Below are 23,581 nucleotides of genomic sequence, written 5' to 3' on the forward strand. Positions count from 1 at the left end.
AGCCTATTGTCTTCGAGCCTATTGTGTGATAGAAAAGTACCGCTTAGACTGAAAGAAAAATTTTATAAGATGGTGAGACCTACATTTTATGGCGCTAAATGTTGTTGGCCTTTAAAGGGGAAGCATAAAACTAAGTTAAGTGTTGCCTAGATGAGAATGCTTAGGTGTATGAGTGGCTTTACACTTCGAGATAAAATGCGAAATGAATGTATCTGTGATAGGGTTGGTGTAGCTCCAGTGGAGGGCAAAATTAAAGAGAGTCATTTTAGATGGTTTGGTTACATTAAACGTCGACCATCTGATGATTCGATTAGGTGAGTCGATGTTTTAGATTCAACTTATGTTAAGAAAGGCAGTAGTTGACTTAAAAAACTTGGGCATATTGTATAAAAAATGATCTTAATATATTAGTATTAAATGAAAATATGACTCTCGATAGGACGCAATGGAGAAAAATGATTCATGTAGCCAACCTCACTTAGTGGGATGAAGGTTTGTTGTTGTTGTTGCTGTTGTTGCAAAGTGATAGTAGTGTTGTTTTTGATGTGATATTAGAGATTTGAGTACCGGTGTGTAAGTATGAATGTTTAGATGTGAGATATGTAGACATATAAGAAATATATGCTATTATGTAATGCCCCTTTTTTCAATTAACGGTGCGCTACATTCCTGGTCTTCTTTCTTAGTTTTTTTCAGACATCTATCTTAACAGTCTATTTACTAGATGAAGTTGTCAATGATAGCTTTGTTTCTTAAAATTTAGATCCATATTATATATTATTTTATAAAATTTCACCTAAATAATCTCATAATCTGCATACTGCCAAGAATTACTCTGTTTTTAAGAAACTAGTGAAGGTCAAGATTTCAATCCTAAATTGAAGCAGCAAGTCCTAAATTGTTTCTCTTCTGCTTGGCAGATATCTGCTGGTCCTGAAGCCCGTCAAGTAACAGGTCCTGCAAATCCAGCACAGCTAAAAAACTTCGCTCTCTGTCAACATCTGCAAGAAATCCATATTCGCATCTCCGCCATAACATCCTCCCTCCCAACAGTCGCTGATGAAGTTCTCTCCCCTTCGCTCGGCGTCATCTATGGAGTCGCTTGCGACTCCGTGACATCCCTTTTTCAATCCATGCTCGACCGCCTCGAGTCCTGCATCCTTCAAATCCATGATCAGGACTTCGGATCACATGGCATCGACTCATCAATCGATAACCATGCTTCTTCTTACGTGGACGAGCTCCAAAAATGCGCTGTTCACTTCCGAAATGAATTCCTATCGAAGCTTCTGCCCGCCTCCACCTCCCGGTCAGAGACGATATGCACTGATCTTGTCCGCCGAATGGCTTCTCGTGTTCTGATATCGTTCATCAGGCATGCTGCTTTGGTTCGGCCTCTGTCCGAGTCTGGAAAACTGAGGATGGCGAGAGATATGGCGGAGCTCGAGTTGGCGGTCGGCCAAAACCTGTTTCCGGTGGAGCAGTTGGGAGCTCCGTATCGATCCCTTCGAGCTTTCCGTCCCATGATCTTCTTGGAGACATCTCAGCTTCAGGGTTCACCGTTGCTTAATGATTTGCCGGCGAGTGTGATACTTCACCACCTCTTCTCTCGAGGCCCAGATGAGTTGCAGTCGCCTATGCAGAGAAACAAGCTCACCCCTCTGCAGTATTCTTTGTGGCTTGATTCCCAAGGAGAGGATCAGGCATGGAAAGGTATCAAAGCAACCTTAGATGATTATGAGATGAAGGTTAGGGGTAGAGGAGACAAGGAGTTTAGTGCTGTTTATCCTCTCATGCTGCAAATTGGTTCTTCTATCTCAATGGGCATTTCATCCCATTAATGATTTTTGTTATGTTAGGCTTTTTGTTAATCAGAGTGGAGAGCTTTTTTTTCTTGTTGTAGATAAGGTTCATGTAGTCATTTCTATGAGCTTAAAATTGCATTGATTATTTTGGAGAAACTTTGCACTTTCAATACAGATGATTTTTGTTGTAATCTATTTGTTTTATACATTTTGTTGGTTCATGTCTTCTTCATTGTGTTTTCTATCATATTCTTAGAGTTTTACATGTGATTCAGAGAAGTTAACAACCTGTTAATGGAAAGTGTTATGTTAGGTTTCTTGTTTTCTATCATATTGGACAGTTAAACAACTTGTTATGTATCAAGTAGTCCAGTGTGGATGAGAGCTTTGAAAGTTGTTGTCAAGCTCTTGAGTCCAATTCTCGCTGACATAATATAAATTTCGACTTTCGAACTTTTTGAGTCAAGATCATGAATATATTCATGATAGGGTTGGTGTAGCTCCAGTGGCAGACAAAATTAGAGAGAGTCGTCTTAGATGGTTTTGTCACATTAAACATCAACTATCTGATGATCTGATTAGGAGAGTAGATATTTTAGATTCGACTTATGTTAAGAAAGGCAAAGGTAAACCTAGGCAGAAACCTAGGAGACTTGGGCTTATTGTATAAAAAATGATCTTAATTTAATAGAACTAAATGAAAATATGACAATAAATAGAACGTAATAGAGAAAAAAGATTCATGTAGCCGACCCCACGTAGTGGGATTAAGGCTTTGTTGTTGTTGTTGAACTTTTTGGCGGGCAAAAAAATAAGAACTTTGTAATGGTTGTGTTTACATTGTAATCTTTTGTTACAATAGATGGTTAGCCTTATTTTTGCCATTGATTATTTTTTCCCATATTTGTAATTTGAATCACCTAGTAATTGTTGGGTCTAACGTTATTCGTAGAAAATATGAAAACCACTATAAACACAAGATTGAACCCGTGGTGGCAAACAAAAGGCGAGCCTAAGGTGAGTTAATTTATACTCACAAGATACTAAGTAGAGCGAATCGACCCTATAATCTAAAGAGATTATAGTGGGGTAGAGTTTTGGCAAAAGGTATATGATTATGTTATGCTCATGCTACATAAAATTTCAAGAGTAGAACATAAATAGATTCTATGTATCTTAATCCTCCACATCTTGCCTTTAGAACAACAACAAACTCCAAACCGAATTGCAATGAAGTCAAATTTGGGAGTTGAGCTTAGCCTCCTTTTGATTGAATTTTCTATTGAAGAATGATGGAATATTAACTTGTTTTAAATCGGTTTAAATTGAATATCGAATCTGAGCTCAAAAACACTGCAAGTCATGATTTTGAAGGTTTTATTATCTAATATGTTAGAAGTATTTACATATTTACCACACAATTCTTATGTGTTTACACATCTAACACTTAAAATATTCATATTAACACGCCTATCACTCAAGTATCACCATGTTATTAAAAGTGATATACACCTACCTATTTATGACACAAATATTGTTAGTATAAATATCAAACTTGGGGTGTTGTGTATGTAAATACATAAGAATTATGTGGTATTTATGTATAGTTTCCAATATTTTCATACACCACTTTGGCTCATAAAGATATCAAGACTTGAAACATATGATGATACAAAACAAACATACAATCAGCAGTAGCTAGTGAAAAATCTTGAACAAAATAAAGTTAGTGAGCATAATAATCAGAAAATAAAAGAAACTCTAAAAAAGCAAGTCTAAAGAGATGGAAGTTGAGAAAAAAACTCTATAGGACTAGAAAATAAATGTTTTTTTTTTTTCACCTTTCTTATGCATGAAAATCAGTATTTTATTTTTTAGAAGTTAAGAAAAGGACATTTTTTTAATGTGATATGAAAATTTTGGGCGGTATGAATGCAAAAAAGTAAAGTGTACGTGTTAAACATGTAAATAAATAGGATTGGGGTGATACGTATGTAAATGCCCCTTTATTTTTTTTTCTTTTGTGAGAAAACACGTAGGATTTCTTAATTTCATATGAGCAAAAGTGAAAGCGAAAAAGAAGACAACTCAATAGTTCTTTGAAGTCTATCTTATAGCGAATCTTTCAAGAAGAGAGCTGCAAATAAATCATGTTTATGATAGTGCTTCAAAATCATGTTGAGGATTTTTAGATGCAAAGGAGATGTTCAAATGCTTATAGATTCAAAGTGAATGGTTTTGAGGGAACAACCCAAAAGGTTGGTGAGAAGGCACTTTATTGAAACTAGTAATTAATGTGAAGAAAGAAAGATTTGGAGAAATTGATTCTAAGCTCATAAGCTTCTTCAAAGATGGTCATAATGTTATTAAGAGTATTTATTTGATAAGGAGAGCGCCGCAAAGCAATAAACTATCATTTGTGAATTGGAGATTGCTAATAAGTGGCTTGCTATATTTGAAGTCATGGCTATGTATCCAACTCTCAATAGAAGCATTGTATAACATTGAGAAAAAATATAAATGGTAATAAAAAAAATAGGAGATCTACTTTGCGGATTATGAAAAGTACTATAAACTTGAATAATAGTTACTCATGATATAACTACAAACCCGAATACACATTGAATGCTACTATATATGAAAAAATAATACCAAAATGCTAAAGCATAAGAAAAGGAAAGTACACACTATAATTTATGAAATTCGACAATTTGCCTACGTCCTTGGGCACCCAACAACAAATCACTTCACCATATTCAATATAAATTACAACTTTGGACAATCAGTTAAAATCACCCACGATTAGGATATCCTTTGATTCCTTTCAAGGACTTCCTCAAATATTTGACCAAGTAATGAGAGATTTTTTGGATGCTTTCAATCATGAGCTCTAAGACCCTTCTATAGGCTTAAGGTCTTTCCCCTCTCTCAGACACAACCAATGTGGGACTAAAAGAAACAAGCCATATGACAACAAATCTCCACCTTGGTGGATTTTTTAGTCAAACCCAAATTCGAAATGTCCTTAAGCAAATGAAGTTATCCATAGGAGAACTGGCGCAGAATATTGACCAAGTCCAAATAATGCTTGAAGTTGACTATTCTCACCACCTTGGCCATTATATTTGCATGGTTCTCTTTCATCGTGATCTTTTGATGGATTAAGTCACCTTCTTCAAGAACTTCCTACACAAAGTGACAACAAACGTCAATTTGTTTTGTCCTTGCATGATAAACTTGATTTTGTTTGCTAAGTGAATAGCACTCTGACTGTCACAATGCATCTTGATGTGCTCCTGACCCACTCTCAAGTCTTCAAGCAACTCTTGAAGCCATATTGCTTCCTTAACGACCTTTGTGATTGCCATATATTCAGCTTTTGTCATCGACAAATCGACTGTTGATTGCGATGTTGACTTTCAACTGATTGGCGTCTTAGCTGAAGTGAACAAATAACCATAATAGATCACCACTTATCTAAATCACCTACATGGTCAAAATCACAATATCAAGTATGAACTGACCAAGTGACTTGTCGAACATCAAACCAACATCTACAGTGGCTTGCAAATATTGTAGAATACATTTCACAGTTTTCCAATGACTCTTTTCAAAGTCATGCATATACATGCTCACAACTCAACTGCTTGTGAAACGTCAGGCCGCATACTCACTACTGCATACATCAAATTACTCACCACATTAGCATACAAAACTATCGCCATGTAATCTTGTTTTGCATCAATCTTGCAAGATAATTGTGCATTAAGCTTTAAATGAGGAGCAAGAGATGTTTTTACAAGTTTTGAATCTTCACTTATATTAAAACGTTGTAGTACATTCTTCAACTATTATTTCTGAGTCAAACAAAGCTTGCCTAGTGTTCTATCTCTGCTTATCTCTATTCCGAAAATTTTCTTAGCTTCTCCTAAATCCTTCATTTTGAACTCTTGATTCAGTTGAACTTTCAATTTCTCTTTCTCAACTTGGCTCTTCAATGCGATTAACATATCATCAACATATAAGAATAGGTAAATAAAAGTACCATATTGTAGCTTGTGCAAATACACACAGCGATCATACTTGCTTATGATGTACATTTGTCTCAGCATAAACTTATCAAATTGCTTTTACGACTGCCTTGGAGATTTCTTCAATCCAAATAGTGATTTGTTTAGCTTACAAACTCAATTTTCTTATCCAACAACCTTAAATACTTATGGATGCTTCATATAGATCTTTCAAATCACGATTTAAGAACACATTTTTCACATCTAGTTAAGCCAGCTCTAAATTCAAATGCACCAGCAAGGCTAGTAAAATTCTAACTAAAGAATGTTTTACAGCTGAAGAAAATACCTCATTATATTCAACTCCTTCCTTTTGAGCATAACTTTTAGCCACTAATCTTGTCTTATAGTGAATGTCGTTCTTTTAAGGAAATCGTTCTTTCTTCACAAATACTCATTTGCGTTTAATTGCCTTTTTAACCTTCGATAATTGTGCTAACTTCCAAGTTTTGTTCTTCTGATGAGACTGCACTTCTTCTTGCATGACTTTCTTCTGCTTCACACTTTTTGGACTCTGGAGTAGTTCTTGATATATGGATGCAACATCATCTTCTACAACTAAAAGGGCTTTCTAACTAGAATTAGTTTTGATTGTTGTTGTGTTTCTTAGGTTGAAACCTCTTCTTCTTTTGACTCCTTTGCTACTAGAGTGTCACTATCAATTGTTGTTTCTCTATCTGGAATAATTCTTGTTTGTTCAAACTCCATCTGTTTTGGTGTACACTCCACCTTTTATAGAGTATCATTGATCTTCTCTTATATTACCTTATTTAACATGGTAGATTCATCAAAGGTAACATCTCTACTAATAATTGTCTTCTTTGATTCTAGACACCACAAGCAATATCCCTTCACTTTGGAGGCGACTCCCATAAAGAGAGCCATCTTTGTCTCAATCCAACTTCAATTCCTTCACGTGGTAGTATGTTGTGGAACCAAATACAAGTAATGAATCATAACCAGTAGCATGTTTACCAGACCATACCTCCAATGGTGTTTTACCACCAATTGCGGACAATGACAAGCGATTAATAAGGTGTTGAGCATATGTCACAACTTGAACCCAAAAATGTCTGCTCAATTCAATGAATTTTTTCCACTAGGGTTGGTTCATGTGCTATGATACCTCATTCTGTTGTGGTGTATTTCTAACAGTGAAGTGTGAATAATGTCAAACTTATGACAAACTTCGAGGAATGAGTCATTTTTGTACACTTTACCATTATTAGTTCTGAGTACTTTGATCTTTCTTCCTGTTTGGTTCTCAGTCATGGTTTTCCACTTAAGGAAAACTCCAAGCACTTCATCCTTTGTCTTTATAATGTATGAACAAACTCTTTTGGAAAATTCATCAACGAATGTTACAAAATAATGTTTACCTCTGTGATAGTGACTAGGAAGCTCCCCATACAACTGAATGAACATAATTTAAAATATCATTTATGTCATGAATAGTGGTGCCAAACTTAACTATCCTCTACTTTCCAAAACAAAATGCTCGCAAAAATCTAACTTGCGAGCTTTTGCGCCTTTCAACAATCCTTGCTACACTAAAGTCTGCAAAATTTTTCACGAGAATGTCCTAAATGCATGTCATAACCTGGTAATTTTTGTATCATTGTCTTCACTAGAGGTTGTTGCTGCTATTCCAACTTTTGTAATACCTTGATAGTAATATAAATAATTATTTTTTCTAAAGCTTTTCATCACCATAAGTGCACTAGAAGTAGCTTTTAGATTTTCATCTCGCTTAGACAAAACTAAATCTATGGACTCCAAGGCTCCCAATGAGATAAGATTCTTCTTCAAATTCGACCTACACAGAACATCTGTCAGAATTTTGGTTGAGCCATCATGATTCTTTAATTGAAATGACTATATCACCCTTGTTTTGCAGAGATTGTCATTGCCTGTGTAAACAACTCTACCATTTAATTGGTTGAAATTAAAGGATCACTCTCGAATAGAACACATATGATAAGTGCATCTCGAGTCCAAGGTCCTACTCGTCAAAATGGGTCGTCAAAGATGAAGCAATTACCGATAGTTTTGTCTCATTACTATCGCACTCGGCGACACATGCATCTAGAGCAGTCTTTTCCTTCTTTAGTTTTGGACAATATTTCTTCAAGTGTCCTCTCTCATGACAGAAGACACAGTCATCCTTTCCAAGTATGGCCTTCGAACGAGATCTCCCTCTTCTTATCTTTTTCCTTTCTTCTAGCTTTGCCAATGAACTCTCACTATAAACGCTTCATCTGCAACTACATTCTTACTTTCTTTTTTGTTAGTTTTTCTCAACTAAAAACTATACAAAACTACACAAACTACAACAAGAGATACTTCTTCTTTGCCATGAAGTACAGTACTTAAATGTTCAAATTCATCGGGAAGAGAAAATAAAAATATTACAACCAAACATTCATCCTTAAAAGTATTGTCGAAGTTAAACAAAATTTGCTTCTAATTGATGTAATGCAGTATTGTAATCATTCATAATGTTACCTGGGCGATATTAATATTAAAACAATTGTTTCTTCATCAAAAGTTTATTCTGAGTACTCTTCGTGAGAGATTTGTCTCTCAACACCTTTCACAACTTGTAAGCAGAAGTTTCTTTTTTGAATCCGTACTTCTGCTCTCTGACTGGCATGAATGAATTGTTCCACATGCCAAGCGGTTATCATCTTCCAATCCCTACGTTTCTATTTCATCTGATTTCTTTACTTTGATGGCAATGTCCAAACTTTGCTGGAAAAGTGAGTTTGACACCTTGCCTTCCCACATGCCAAAATGACTAGTACCATCAAATACCTCAATCATAAGTTATGCACTTGGCATTATAGTCCTCATCCATGGTTATGAAGAGGATGATGTTCTAACAACAATAAGCTTTGGTGTTTGTCATTTTTACAAATCAAATGCAGTATTCAATCACAAACAAAGAAATACAAGGACTAGGACAACCCATCAGCTTTGATACCATTTGTTGAAAAAATCGGGTATTTTCCACTATAAGAACAACTTCACTATGAACAATACTAGTGAATAGTACTATACACGTGAATAATATTTACTAGTGATATAACTCCAAACCTAAATACACATATTGATACTACTATAGATGAAAAAAGAATACCAAAACACTAAAGCATAAGAAAAGGAGAGAACACACCAAAATTTATGAGATTCGTCAACTTGCCTACATCCTTCTTAAAATATAAAATACAACTTTAGACAATTAGTTAAAATCACCCACTGCTAGGATATATTTTCCAAGGCTTCCTCAAATATTTGTGAAAGTAAGGAGAGATTGTTGGGATGCTTTCAACCAAGAAAGGTAAGGCCCTTTTATAGGCCTACGGTCCTATTCCTCCCACATTCACAACCAATGTGGGACTAAAAGAAACAAGCCATATGACAACACTTTTAAATTATTTGTTACGATCTCCATTGATAGTAACTTGAATGAGAGAGTGAATCCATAATCCAAGAGATAAATCTAGTTTGTAAAAACATGAAGAGAAAATAATAAAATAAAATCTCATATTTAGCTAAAAAAAATAATTTTATCAAATCTTTTAAAGATGAAATTCTCAATTTGCTTCATAGTAGAGTGAATAAATGTTTTGATAGCAACCATAAAATCAATATTTTCTTCATTTTTTTTTTCTTGCAACAAAAGCCTTCAGAGACATTGACCAATTTGAATAGAAAAACTTTAAGTACATAACCAAGTATCATAGCACAAATTTTGAAAGCATCATTAGACAAACTAATAAATCTTGATTCCTTGAGCTCGATATCCTTTTTTTTTTTAGAAACAAGACAAATGAAGATTAAATTCAAGCTAAAAAGAGAGAATTTAAAATTCTAGTGTATCTATCCCAAAGTATGATGGAGGAACTCATCTCCATTAATAAAATAATAATAAGATAACAACAGAGGAATTAAATTATCATCAAAAAAATTGATTTGGTGGATCTCTCTTATTTTTTTTCTATATTCAAATGCCCTCCATCTTTGGGAACATTTTTATTTGCAAAATTTGCAAATATGAACAAGAGAAAACAATACATTTCAAAAACATTGTTGTTTGGTCTCCTGTATTTCTGATGCAAAGTAAATAAAATGTAGGTAGTTTTAAAATTTTGGCATTTGGTTGAATAAAAAAGGAAAACCATGTAACATTTTGGTGAATTTAGATATCACCTTGTGGTTCAATACTAGTGTATTGTGAATTCATTAGTTTTGACCTATTTCCAAATGCCTTGAAACTACAGCCTGTAGTTACCACCACATCAGCCAGCCGCCACCCACTGTCAACAACCCCGTTGTCATTGCGAAGCATGTTTTACATTGATTTCGTTTTTATTTAAACCAAACACCAAAATAAAAACTCCTGCATTTACTTTACACCAAATCAAATAACTTTAAAGCATTTCAAATACATTTCATATCAATTACACTTTATTTCTTTTACATTGCATTTATTTTTCATCAAACGAAACATCCCTAAGATAATAATTTAGAGATTTGAATTCCCTAAATGCATTTAGAATGTAGTCATTACAAGGGTAAACAACAAACAAAAGTTTACAATTAACTGAAACCATGAAGAAATGAGATTCAAATAACTAGAACTCTTATACTGAAATAATTACAAGAACTTACATGAGAATTACCGAAAAAGAAAAATCAGAAGTAAATCCACAGCTCTCTATTTATCATTCAAAAATAATAAATTCTGTAACAGGAAATGGATAATGGAGAAGAACCTGAAAAAGACTTATTGTGCCTCAAATGTCTCCTTTCTGATCAAATAACCAATATATCTTGCATTTTTGGAATTCTTTCTTGCTATAATACGAAATAGTATCCGCCAAACAGCCTCCGCATGGATTATTCAAGGGAAATTTACATACATACCTTTCAATTCTAGCACCTAAACTTTACATTGTACATTTATACCACACAAACCTTCATATCACATCACAAATACCACCATTTTAACTTTAAAAAACTGAAATACGCTTTTCATGCATAGATAAGGTCTCATGGATGTAAAGATTGAAGTGTACATGTTAGATGTGTAAATACATAAGAATTGACTGGTATGTACGTAAATTTCCCATTATTTCAGGCTTGCTGAATTGAGAAAAGTGTCTATTCTTTTGATAACTGCGGCGCGGAGTCAAATCAGTTGATAATCCCAAACAGGACGAATTCATCACCGGATTCATCGGGAAAACACCAGAGCGAGATGCAGAAGCTTTGGCCTGAAAGAAATTCAGAAGTATATCAATTGATCTCTATTTGTTATTCAAATAAAGTAAATTATGAAGCAAAAAATGGATAATGGAGAACCTGAAGAAGAGTTCTTGCATCTAAATTGTCTCCTTCTGGATCCAACAGTCAATATCTTATACTTATTGAATTATTTTCAGCTATAAAGCTTGGGTATTTATAGCAAGACAAACATAAAACACCTTGGGCCCTTAATTACTTAACCAACCCTCACAAACAAATAAAAAAGAGAAATTTACAAACATACCACACAATTCTCATCCATTTACATATCTAACAACCAAAGTTTGACATTTATAGTCATAACAACTTGGCGTCATAAACCTATGCATCAAAAGTCACAGAGAAGAGAGTAAAGATAATTGCATTAAAAGACAAAGGTAATGTGTGAAAACCGTGCAACCATAATAACAACAACAATAATAATAAAACCGCAAATCATAATATGAAAGATAATTGCATTAAAAGATAATAGTGTACGCATGATGTCATTTATGACTAATCATGATGTTACTGACATCACATTTTACTAAAAGAATAACTATGTCAGCATACATCAACTATAATATTTTAATTAAAAGCTTCAATAAAGGATAAGCCTACTCATAGTTTCCATGAAGGAAACTAATCAGCAATTCTTCTCTCGAAAGCCCGAAAGATTTCTCTAATTGCCTTCTTCACCTCATTGTCAGCAAAAACATATTCAATAGCATTTGCCCCAAGCTTAAATATGTCCTTTTTATCAAGTCCTTGAAATTATAAGAGAGATATAAAACCAGTAAGAACAACATATAAGCTTCTCATGGATTATGGATATGGATTTATTCAAAAAGAAAGCCCACCGAATGTCTCAGCAGCAAGGTAATACTCGTTGGAAAGGCTGGTGGAGAACAAGCCTGTATCATCAGTGCATAAGACCAGTGGATGGTTGGAATTGTAAAGATTAGCTGAAAAAGTTGAGAAACAAAAACAAATTAGTATGCAAAATCATAGTCTTTTGTGAAATAATTTCACCATTAGTTATCACTAATCAAATTGTTATTAGTTGTTATGAAATGCCCTTCCTACCAAATCAGACAGAAAATGTCTCCTTGCATCAAAATGGCATTTACATGCATACCGCCCAATTCTTATGTATTTACATATCTAGCACCTAAATTTTAATTTTTTACATTCATACCTCGAGCATTAAAACCATTTGACGGAGTTTATTAACAGTTCTAAGAACATAATTAAGATCCTCAGAAGACCATGGAAGACATGAAGCAGATCATAGAAAGGCCCTTCTTTTAGATTAAAATAGCATAAGCTAACAAATATGTAATGAAAAACTACATGTTCCTGTCACATAGGAGAAATTTCTTCTTTAAAAAGTAGGAAGATTTACATGCATACCACTCAATTCCAAAGTAATTACATATCTAACACCTAAACTTCAATTTTTACATGCATACAACTTTACCCATGCATGGAAATGTGTATTTTACATTTTAAAATTCAAATGATCATATATTTGATGTGATACGAAGGATTTCGGTGGTATGAATGTAAAAAGTAGATTTGAGATGTTAAACTTGTAAGTACACTTGATTTGAGTGATGGTAAATTCCCCTAAAAAGTAATTCCAAATCATAAGGTAGAAGAGGACAAACCAAAATGATGTAAATCTATCGATGAGAAACGTTCTGTCCTGAGATTGGATGTTAAACATATCTCAACCTGCATGCAAAATTGAAAATTCAAACAAATGCAACGAAGAAAATAAAAGGCGAAGTTAGAAGAAATATACTGACTGGGATGCGTAAAAATCTGGCCTTATGCCAATCATCCTCATCAAGGAAGCAAGCATGACCGATCCTATTAGGAGAAAAATTCAACATTGCTTGGATTTCCATCTTGTTGGATACCTAAAACCACTAAGTTGCCACACTAAATAAGTTAGTCTACTAATACTTCAACAAAATGGGGTTAATTTAGTACCAGAATCTATAAAAATGTCAATTTTGTCCTTAGACTCTATTATGTGCTGAAATGGCTCCCAATGTGAACTATTTTAGGCCCCACTAAGAAAATTCTAGGGACTAATTTGACTGTTTATAGACTCTGAGACTAAAATGAACCCATAGAAAGAGTCGGGAGACAATTTTGACACTTTTCTCTAAAAAAAGGAGAAGTTAGCATAGCAAAACGAGAATCTTTCCAAAACTCTATTGCACCTCTCCACAATGAAGAGTTACAGGAAGACCCTGCTCTTTAGCATACTTCAGAGCTGGCAGAAAAGTAGTCCTACATGGAAGTTCAAAATAGTAAGTCATGTAGCGAAAAAAGGATGTTTTTTTAGGAAGATTTACATACATACCACTCAACTCTTATGTATTTACATATCTAACACTTAAACTTCAACATTCCATCTTATCCATGCAAGAAAAGATGTATTTTACCTTTTTTAAGTTAAAATGGTAGTATTTTTTATGTGATATGAAAAATTTCGGTGATATATATGTAATGTGTAAAGTTTAGGTGTTAGATATGCATAAGAATGGGTGGAATGTATGTAAATGCCCCTTTTCAGTTTTCTCAGTTCTATTAGAGATGAACAAAAAAAAATTATACCATTCCCCAACTACAGGATTTCCAGAAAGATCAATGCCAACCACCCCAAATTCTCTCATTTCTAAAGCCAAAGAAACCTGTAAATGGAAAACTATGGATGAGAATGTTAGAAAATAGAGAAGTAATAGCTATGTAGTTATACACAAAGAGTTTCCTTTTGGCATAATTTTTTAGAACAGTAGTTGTTTTATGGTGTTTGGGGTAATAGCAGTAAGAAAAAAAATCATTTTTATGAAAAAAGAAGAGCACACTTCTTAGAGCGACCAATGAAGTAGCTTACCAGAAAAAAAAAAATGCTATTGTGAATTTTTACTTGCGGTCATTTTAATCTCAGAATTTATAAAAATGTCAAATTAATCATCAGATAGTTTTAATTGGGGCTAAAATAGTCCACCCCTAGGACTATTGCAGTGCATATGTAATAAGACTGGGAATTAAATTAACACTTTTATGAAATCTGAGACTAAATGACTTTCTACAAAGAGTCGGGAGACTATTTTAATATTTTTCTCTTTTATAAAACAAACGCTTGCATTACTCGACAACACAGCATATCACGGGACTTTAATATTACAACATAGCGGGACAAACAATTCCATATAGAACCTAAGCCAAGTAGGAAAAAAGTTCATTTTATGACATCGTTGGAGAAGATTATTGCCTTCAAGTCTAGAGGTGTGTGTCTACACTATTCTAAAGGTGTTATTCACCACATACTTTGACCCTTCATAGAAAACAAAAATGAATTCACAAAAGATGCAAGTTTTAAAACAAAAGCTTCAAGTTTTCGAAGGCACGCCACTTTCTTGCCAATATATTATGAGCATATACAACAAGGAAAAAAAAAACAAAAACCATACCGTCTCCATTGCCGCTGCCATTGTTTCACGACGGTCAATACTCAAAAGTAGACGAACATATATCTTTTTTGTTTCCATGCAAGTTTTACTACTTTTTTGCATTGATTCACAGAAGTTCTCTGTCTTTCCATTAAAGTTGATGAAAGAGACATCAACAGTTTCAACAGATCTAAGACCATTGACAACTGCTTTCATATAAGAACGCTTTGTCATACCCTTTGCTTCATTACTCTACATTTAATGTGAATCAACATCAGTATAAAAGAACATAGTTTCTATTTCTTCCTAAATAAAAAGTTTGTAAAATGTACCTTTGGTGTTGTCCTTAGCTCCAAATAAACGACCTCTTCAGCGGCAAAATCTTCAATAACCTATTTGGCAGAATCTAATATCAGATCAGTGATGAAAAAAAGTGGGAAGGTAGACTGAACTTAACATACTTCCTTCGTGATCCGTGATATTGTTTCGTGATCGGTTGTGAGTATGTGGAACAAGTCAAAAAGCTGGAAACACTCCGTCAGGGATCGACCACCTTCGGCAATATCAAGTAGAGCAGAAGGATCAGTGTTGTTATAAAAGTATAAATTTTTTTAACTTCAAAATAGTTTCCGGACTAATTGTATGTAGCCAAATATAATTTCAGCGGTGTATCACATTTCTCCAATTTAACTCTGCTATACCAAATTGATCTAAAATGGTGCCTAATGGACTAATTGAGATCAATTTTGCATGATGAAGAGACTGAATTAGAAAAATTTTGCATCACAAACTTTATATGATGGACCGCTTTCGATCAATTTTGTATAGTATAGAGATTAATTGGAAAAATGTGATACTCTGAGGCTAAATTGGCCACACATGAATATTCAGGGGACTATTTTGATATTTAACAATAACAAGACTGTTCAGTTTGTTAGAAAACATACATATTTCAGTAATGAACAATAACATAATTTATAAAATGCAGTTTTCTTTTGAGAAAAAAAAGACAAACTGAAGTGGTTTCCGTTTAAATTCTTCACTAAACTAAAATTCTTCTAGTTAACTTATTAGGCAGTTTCTAATTAGAAATATCTAATCTAAAAGAAGAAAAAAATGTTCAAATATAAATTATAAAGAGTCAAAATGGAGAAAAAAAGTCCAACACACATTTTCTGATTATATGCTCTACATCACCAAAATTGATGACACCCTTTTCACCAAGCAGTTTTGCAAGTTCTCTGTTAGAGGAATGCACAATAATAAGTATCAGTAACACATATGGGAAGAACTAACAGTTTGATTAGTAAGTTTTACAAACAAAAACTTTGTAGAATCCTATTTAACTCTCAAAATAAAGAAGTAAGACTCAGTAAGAAATTATAAATTATAAAAGAAAGATTGTCATATCCAACTTATAAAAAATAAATGGATAAAAGCAAAGTAGGCCATGCCTGTAATGTAACAAGCAAACAAATGCGACTTATTTTGCCAGAAAAATCAAACAAAGACAAATGTAGACCCCACTTTGTAGCCATATAAAGATAATAATGAAGCCAATTATGAAAAGATAGTAAAGTTGGTTCCACAAAAAAAGGAAAAAAGAGTAAGCATTCAATGCACTTAGAACTATCAAATTAACTGCCTTACTTTTATGATTATCCAGTTACAACATAATGTGCTTTCCACCAACAAACCACACCATTAGTTTGATGCGGGAAAAGGCGATATAGAGATTTTACCTTCTTTTTTCGAGGGAGGGGGAGTTAGTGTCGAAATACAAATTTTGAAGCAAGGCAATTTGGAGATTTACAAATTACATGGTTCACCCAAAGCAAGAATAACATGGACTCGAGACATGCACATATATAATTGTACGTGAGTTTACGACTAAGAGTCTATTTGGGATAGTTTTCTACCTGGTTTGTGTTTAAGATCGTCACCACAGTTTTGGTTGGAAAATGTTTCAGGCAGCTTCTTTAATTTTTTTGTAATGAAAAGTTATTTATTACAATCAAATATATTAAAATGCGGTGACCATAAGAAAATTGTTGTCTAACTTTTTGGAAAAATATAAATATTTATAATTCACAGTGTAGTTTTCTAATAAATTACTTTACTTACCATAACTTTACAACTATATTTACAAAAAGAACTACAACCACTCGAAGGGACCCTAAATTTGATCAAGGTTCCGCAACATAACCATGTGTTTGATTATTGGGTCCCCTAAAGAAAAAACAAACCAAAAAGCAAATGGCAACCTTATCTCAGTTTTTTGCTACAGTTTTTCTCAACATTCCATCCTCCAGGATAAGGAAACAAATCAGAATCATGATGATTTTTAAAACACCTCATATCAGATCCAATCATCAAAAGAAAGCTTCCGCTAAAAACTAAATTGTCTCTAAAATTAAAATTTGTTCACCACTCACTGAATATTTCGATTTCAGCAGTGAGAAGAGTAGATCATATAGCAATAGCTAAACCATAATATTAGAGAAGATTTGTACCTGATGAACAATTTAAGCCACAATTGCTAACATAATTAATTTGTTAACGAGTTAATTCATCATTGGCAAGAGAAGTATGCCTGATGAACAAAGTCATGGTATGATTGCTGTGAGGATCAGCACTGGATAAACATATTAATCAATCCTCTCACAACATAAACTAATCATTTTTATGCCTCAAGGCTAATTTTAATTAACTATTTTTAAACATGCACAGCCATACAATGTTACTTTACATCTAAGACTAAGTAAGCCTAGCAAAACTAACCCTATAAAGTGATATTCCAGGAATAAAGGATTTAGACTGTAGGAGTTGATAAAAATAAGTAACTGAAATCCATGAACAAAGAGAATCAAAAAGATTGAGTACAGGAAAACCTACAATAGCTAGTTTTTTTAAACACTGAGGTTGAACTAATGAGCTATAATCTTTAGCAGACAATTGGAAAAACCTAACTTCAATCAAGAGCAAAAAAACTCAAAACTTTCACAAGAATCAGAGGATAAGAAAGAAGGAGAAGGAAAAGCACAGAAGAGTGGAGTCTCGGATGCAGCCATTGAGGTGAGCGTGGAGCTCTATCTTGGGAATTGCACGGCACCACTCCTTCATTTCCGACAAATCTTTGCATTTCTCCATCAGTGGCCGCCCTGGTTCGTTGGCTCGTTCTCTAGCTCGAGACTCGAATAAAAATCTCTGCTTTGAAGGTAGGGATTGGAATGATTGTTGCATATTATTATATAGTGCGGCGACGTGAGTTTTCAAATTTGGAATGCCGGTTTGAGATTCTTTTACTGAAAATAACTAATCAATTAAAAAGTGAAAAAGCTGAGTTTTTGCAGTGAAAAATGATGGAAGATGTCACTTTATAATTAACAGTGAAAAAGTTCAGTTTTTGCAAGGAAAAATGAAAGAAAGATACGACTTTGTAATCCATGATCGATGCCGCCAATTAATTCAGATCCAAGTTTTATCCTTCGATCCAATTGTAGTATGATTGGTTGGCATGCCATGTGAGCATGTTAGCTAGGGTTTGGAACTTTGGATTTGACTAATTCCTTTTTTGGGACCAACATATAACCAATTGGTACAACCATGGTGTCATTTTATTAGTTGTGCATTAACTTTAATCTTGCATTTATCATTCTATTTCCATTTTTATGCAGCATAAATGAAAATTTGAGAATTTTTGGCCAAACATAGACTTATTTTCCCTCAATAAAGATTTTTTCAATGAAGTGCAATAATTTAATTGATGGTTGAAGCATACCTTTCATGATTTTTTGTTCGGTCTCATACAATTGTTATGGGTTAGATTACTGGGTGAGATGAATGATTGACAAATTTGGTCCAACTCTACCAAAGTTGGAGCTGAGTAGATTTGATCCTATAGAAGATTGCTTTGAATTCATGTGTGAATGTTTGGGCTAGAATGAACCATCAAAGCTGCATTTCACTTGCTAAGAAAATTTCCACCTCTCTGAATGAAATATTAGTAAGAAAATATGAATAAATATTTTAATGAAGTGCCAGATTCATATATTTGATGGATCTACATACATACATTAGACTTAAATTCTTCTATTTACTTATTTAACACTTAGAATTTTAAAATATATTGAGGGGGTGTTTGGTTGGGAGAATTTGAAGTGTATTGTAATTCTTTTGCGTGGATTTTTAAAAAAATTATGTGTTTGATATGAAGAATTATAAATAGAATGTAAAATATGAACTATTTTGAAGTTTACGCTTTAGTTTATTTTGACTGAATTTAGAATTTGCCGATTTTGTGGAATTTGAGATCTATATTATTTTTTAATGTAAAATGTTATCGGAATGTCAAAACCTGCTGCCTGACACCCTCCATCATCGCCCGCACCCCCATATGTCAGTTGTCCTCTGCTTGTCATTCGCTCTAACGTCATCAACCGCCTGTCATTACTCATTTTTTGCATTAGTCATCATTGTCTCCAATCGTCTGCCACCGCCACCAACCTCCATTGTTGCATGTCATCTGTCGCCGTCGCCGTTGCCATCAATAGCCAACATCAATTTTCTGTGGTCGGCGCCAAACACCAACCACCATCTATTAATAGTACCCTATAAAAATTGAAATGCATTGTTGTTCAATCTACTTCAAATTAAACAAAAAATATATATAAAGTCATATATTTATTTTACCTTGAACCAAATAATTCTAAAAATTTTCAAATATATTAGAGTGTTTTTGTAATGCATTCATTTTACACTGCAATACTTTTTCAGCAAATTAAAGAGCCCTAAATATACTGTTCTATTTACTATGACTATTCTCGTCTCATTCTCGCCGCACATTTTCATTAGCTTGTAGTTCTTTCTCTTTCAATAGATTTGTTAATCTTTAGATTTGTTTATCTTTCATATGGATGTGAGCAAATAACAGGGATTATATATATTAAAAAATATTTAAACTTATTTGAAAACTAATTTTTACTATTTTTAAATCTATTTAAAATAAAAATAAACTTTTATTATAACTTTATAATCTAAATTTTGATATAAATAAAATTTTATAAATGAATTTTATGTTAATTAAATCTAATTTTAGATGTGAAAAATATTTTTAAAAATTAAGTTAAAAAAATTTCTTGACCTAAATTGTTTTTTAAACTCGAGAAAAATATAAGTTTTAAAAAGTCAAAATTTGAACAGAATGATATACATTAATCATGATTATAATCAATTTGATTTTTTGAGGCAAATCAAAATTTATTTTGTTTGGATTATTATTTATATATCTGGAAAAATTATTGTATCAGGACTCCGCACGTAGAGTTATGTGTTGAGTCCAATGAAATCACGTCACGTGGAGGTACAGAAAAAAAAATAGGTCTGGTAACATGTCAGAATATCCCCTCGTGTTATTCTATGTTATTCAGATTTTATCGTATGTTATTCAGCTGTTATTGTGTTCTAGGAGTATTCTCAATGTTATAATAACGCAATAACAAATAAATAACACACAATAACACACGAATAACACACAATAACACCTGAATAATACGGGAGAAATATTCTCTTGTTACCGGACATATATATATATATATTTTTTTTTCAGGCCACCGCCATGTGGGGTGATTTTATTGGACTCTGCATGTAACTCTACGTGCGGAGTCCTAATGCAATATTTTCTCATAAATCTAACTAATCAATGTACTTCAGCCATAATAGCATTGGAAAGCTTTTGTTTTTTTTAATTATGGAATACCCAATTCTTAAATATTGAATTTCCAAAAATATTTTATTTTATAATTTTATTATTTCAAATTATTGCTGTATTAATATTTGTTTGAATATGGTAATTTAGTTATGGTTTTTTTTTTAATAATTAAAGAAAACTTGAAATTAATGTTCTAATCCTATAAATTATAATGTTTTTTTCATCATATGCTTTAATTTATTATATTAATAAATTCAAATAAAAAAATTGAAAATCATTAATTTCGGGCTCAAGTCCAAAAGAAATAGTTAAAAAGAAATCATAAAAAAACTATCTTTGTGCTTCCATTTTAGAAAAATGATCCTCCTAGCCTTTATTGCCTTTAGCTTCCTTAGGTTTTCTTAATCTATTTGATTGGCTTTCTTTATTGTCCATGGCATTCTCATTGCCATTGATGATATATGTCACTATAATATACTTAACTTTAACAATCGAGAGGTGAATGATAAAATAGGCCCAATCCTAATTCAATATGTGCCTTAGTCATTCATCCCTATATTTGCGCTCCCGACTTAGTTAAATACGAGATGAGAATCGAGTTGACACTAATTAATGTGTCAATATTATTTTATCTTTTTTTTTAGGTTTCACAATAAAAATATAAATTACTAAATATATTTTTTTTAATGAGTAATGTGTCAAAATAGTCCTCAATTGTTTGCATGAGACTTTTTTAGCCTAAGAATTTATAGAATTGTCAAAATAGTCCACAGACAATTTAAATTAGGTTTGAAATAATCATCATGGAGATATATATATATATATATATATATATATCTAGTAGAGTATCCTCTCTGAAGGTCGTAAGTCCTCTCAGGTCATGGGTTTGAATCCCCCCCATGTGTAGGGTGTGGTACTCAAATATTTAGCACGCTTAGGAATGATCGAGACTCGTCTAATAGCCTTTAGCAATTCATTTAAAAGGGACAATTATGTGCCAAAATATTCCCAATTATAGTTTCTTTTTATGTTGTTCAGCTTCAAATTGTATTTAATTTTAGCTTTGGATCCACTCTTTTTTTAATAATTTTTATTCCTTTAATAAGTCCTATTTCAATGCAATCACAATAGTTTATATTTTTTTTTTCAAACAATATATGTTAAAAGACACATTCGATTGATTTATTTGTTGTGGAAATTATCATAGAAAAAATTGGAAATGTGAATACAAACAAAAATAAATTATATATATATATGGTGCCTTCTTCTCCCGTGCACGGCTCTGCTAGGGTTTCGCCTCATGGTGAACCCTAGCGTATGTTACGGTCTTGTCTCGCATCGTCACGCTCGGAGGTTTCGCTCCTCGGCTCCTTTGTTTTGTGTTTCGTTCACTACGTCTGCCTCGTCGTAGTCTTTCGTCTCGATTGGTGGATGAATTCTGATGATGCGACTGCTCGTCGTGGACTCATCTCGTCGTAGTCCTTTGTCCCGTTTGAAGGACGATTATGTTGCATCTGCTCACCGCGGACTCGTCTCGTCTTCGTCCTTCCTCGTGCTCAAAGAAGAATGTTTCGCAACGTCTCGTTTCGGATGCTCGTTGAAGGAAGTTTGCACCTTTCGTCCTCTGCTCGACTTTGAAGGGGTTTCCGTTGATCTTCCTTCAGCTTTTGCTCTTTCTTTCACCGTAACTTCAATGTTCCTAACGATGCGCCTCCTCATATTGGTGATGGCTTCGGACAGAACGTGTGCTGATGCCCTTGCGGGTGTCCACGCCTCAGGTACTCCTAAATTGTTCTCCTTCCCTCCTTTGTTTGCATTGGCGTATGACATTAAGAAACACAGTAGGAAGAATGTGAAGTCAACCATCTTTTTTACGAAAGCTGAATGTAATCAACTTGTTTCCTCCTCTCTTCTGAATTTGGTAGGGAAATTTCTTTATGGTCATCCCAAAATGGAGCTTATTCATAAAGAATTTGAGTTTATGCACCTTGTTAGGGAATGAAAAATTATACTTTTAGATGTAAGACACATCCTTATTCAACTTAATAATGAAGAGGATCACACACTTGTATTTGCTAGAAGATTAATTTGGATTGATAACAGAGCAATGAAGATTTTGAAATAGTTGGTGGATTTTGACCCACATACCAAACCACCTACCATTTCGATCTAGACTCACCTCTCTGGCCTGAAATTTCATTATTTTATTCAAGAAATGTTGTACTCTATTGCATCAGCCTATGATAAACAGCTCAAAACAGACATTCGTACTTTTAATCTTTCTCGTTGCTTTGAAGCCGGGGTACTTGTTAAAAAAGACATCACTTCAATCGCTTTTGAGAAAATTTGGTTAGACACACAACACCATGGATATTGATAAAGGGTTGCAATTGAGTCTTTCCCATCATACTGCTTGAATTATCATATGTTCGACCACTCCAGTTCTCAATGTCACTATCTACATCCCCTTTTAAGACCAAAGAAACAAAGTGCTCACCCAGAGGTAGTGATTCTCCCTCCTCCTGATCTACTCCAAGTTATTGACACTATTGAGCATCAAAAGAGTACTCTTGAAGATGTCACTATCCTCGCGGGTGTCAACTATTCAGCCTCCACACAATGCTCATGATGTAGGTTCCCTGCATATAAAACCTCTTTTCGTGGGGGCAGGGTAAACATTTCATACTTCACCTGTCTTATAACATATCATTGATGTAACATGTGACAATATTTCTCAGATCGAGCAAGTAGTTTTGTTAGTCAGACACATTTGGCTCATGATGTTCAACAGTCTAAACCCGTCCGACAATCTTTGGACCAATGCACTGATCATGAGCCAATATTCTGATGAGGAATGATAAATTTATACATTCAGAAAGAAGAAGAAGAATGAAGATTTGCTACCAAACTTGATGGATGATACACTAGTTGTTTCAGGTAATGACAACAAACTTAACAATTTTTTAGCTGGTTCCTATCCTAGAACCAGAGGTAGGGACAAGGCTAAATTGGATCATTTGCAAGCTAACTGAATTTGCGAGTGTTGACAGACTTTTGGTGTACAATTTTTATTTTTACATTTTAATGTTGGTTTTTTGGGTATACATGTATTTCTTATGTGTGTGTTATATGCCGGGTGGTTAGAGTGTCAACTTGGGCCCTTTCACCTAACCTATATGTACCTTTTCTTTTATTAATATATTCGTCTTCGGGCGATATATATATATATATATGGTT

At 33.6% G+C, this 23,581-nt stretch overlaps 2 protein-coding genes across 2 annotated transcripts in view; one reads left to right on the plus strand and one right to left on the minus strand.

The window, feature by feature from the left end:
• Positions 1 to 2,030, plus strand: part of LOC110034082 (conserved oligomeric Golgi complex subunit 5) — an 8,874-nt gene extending 6,844 nt beyond the window's left edge. Inside the window, exon 3 of the mRNA XM_020738336.1 lies at positions 921 to 2,030. Coding sequence (XP_020593995.1) covers positions 921 to 1,841 — 921 coding nt within the window. The 3' untranslated portion in view covers positions 1,842 to 2,030. The remainder of the gene's footprint in view (positions 1 to 920) is intronic.
• A 9,575-nt stretch (positions 2,031 to 11,605) lies between these two features.
• Positions 11,606 to 18,097, minus strand: LOC110034086 (adenosine deaminase-like protein). The gene is made up of 12 exons (XM_020738346.1): positions 18,071 to 18,097; positions 17,678 to 17,949; positions 15,805 to 15,875; positions 15,096 to 15,187; positions 14,967 to 15,026; positions 14,656 to 14,886; positions 13,796 to 13,872; positions 13,399 to 13,468; positions 12,976 to 13,089; positions 12,835 to 12,901; positions 12,025 to 12,129; positions 11,606 to 11,931 (listed from the first exon to the last, which is right to left on the minus strand). Exons 1-12 carry the CDS (start codon positions 18,080 to 18,082, stop codon positions 11,807 to 11,809), a joined length of 1,296 nt encoding a protein of 431 aa, XP_020594005.1. The 5' UTR covers positions 18,083 to 18,097; the 3' UTR covers positions 11,606 to 11,806.
• Between the last annotated feature and the right edge of the window lie 5,484 nt (positions 18,098 to 23,581).

This window comes from Phalaenopsis equestris, unplaced genomic scaffold (assembly GCF_001263595.1).
Source record: "Phalaenopsis equestris unplaced genomic scaffold, ASM126359v1 Scaffold001343, whole genome shotgun sequence".
Taxonomy (NCBI): Eukaryota; Viridiplantae; Streptophyta; class Magnoliopsida; order Asparagales; family Orchidaceae; genus Phalaenopsis; species Phalaenopsis equestris.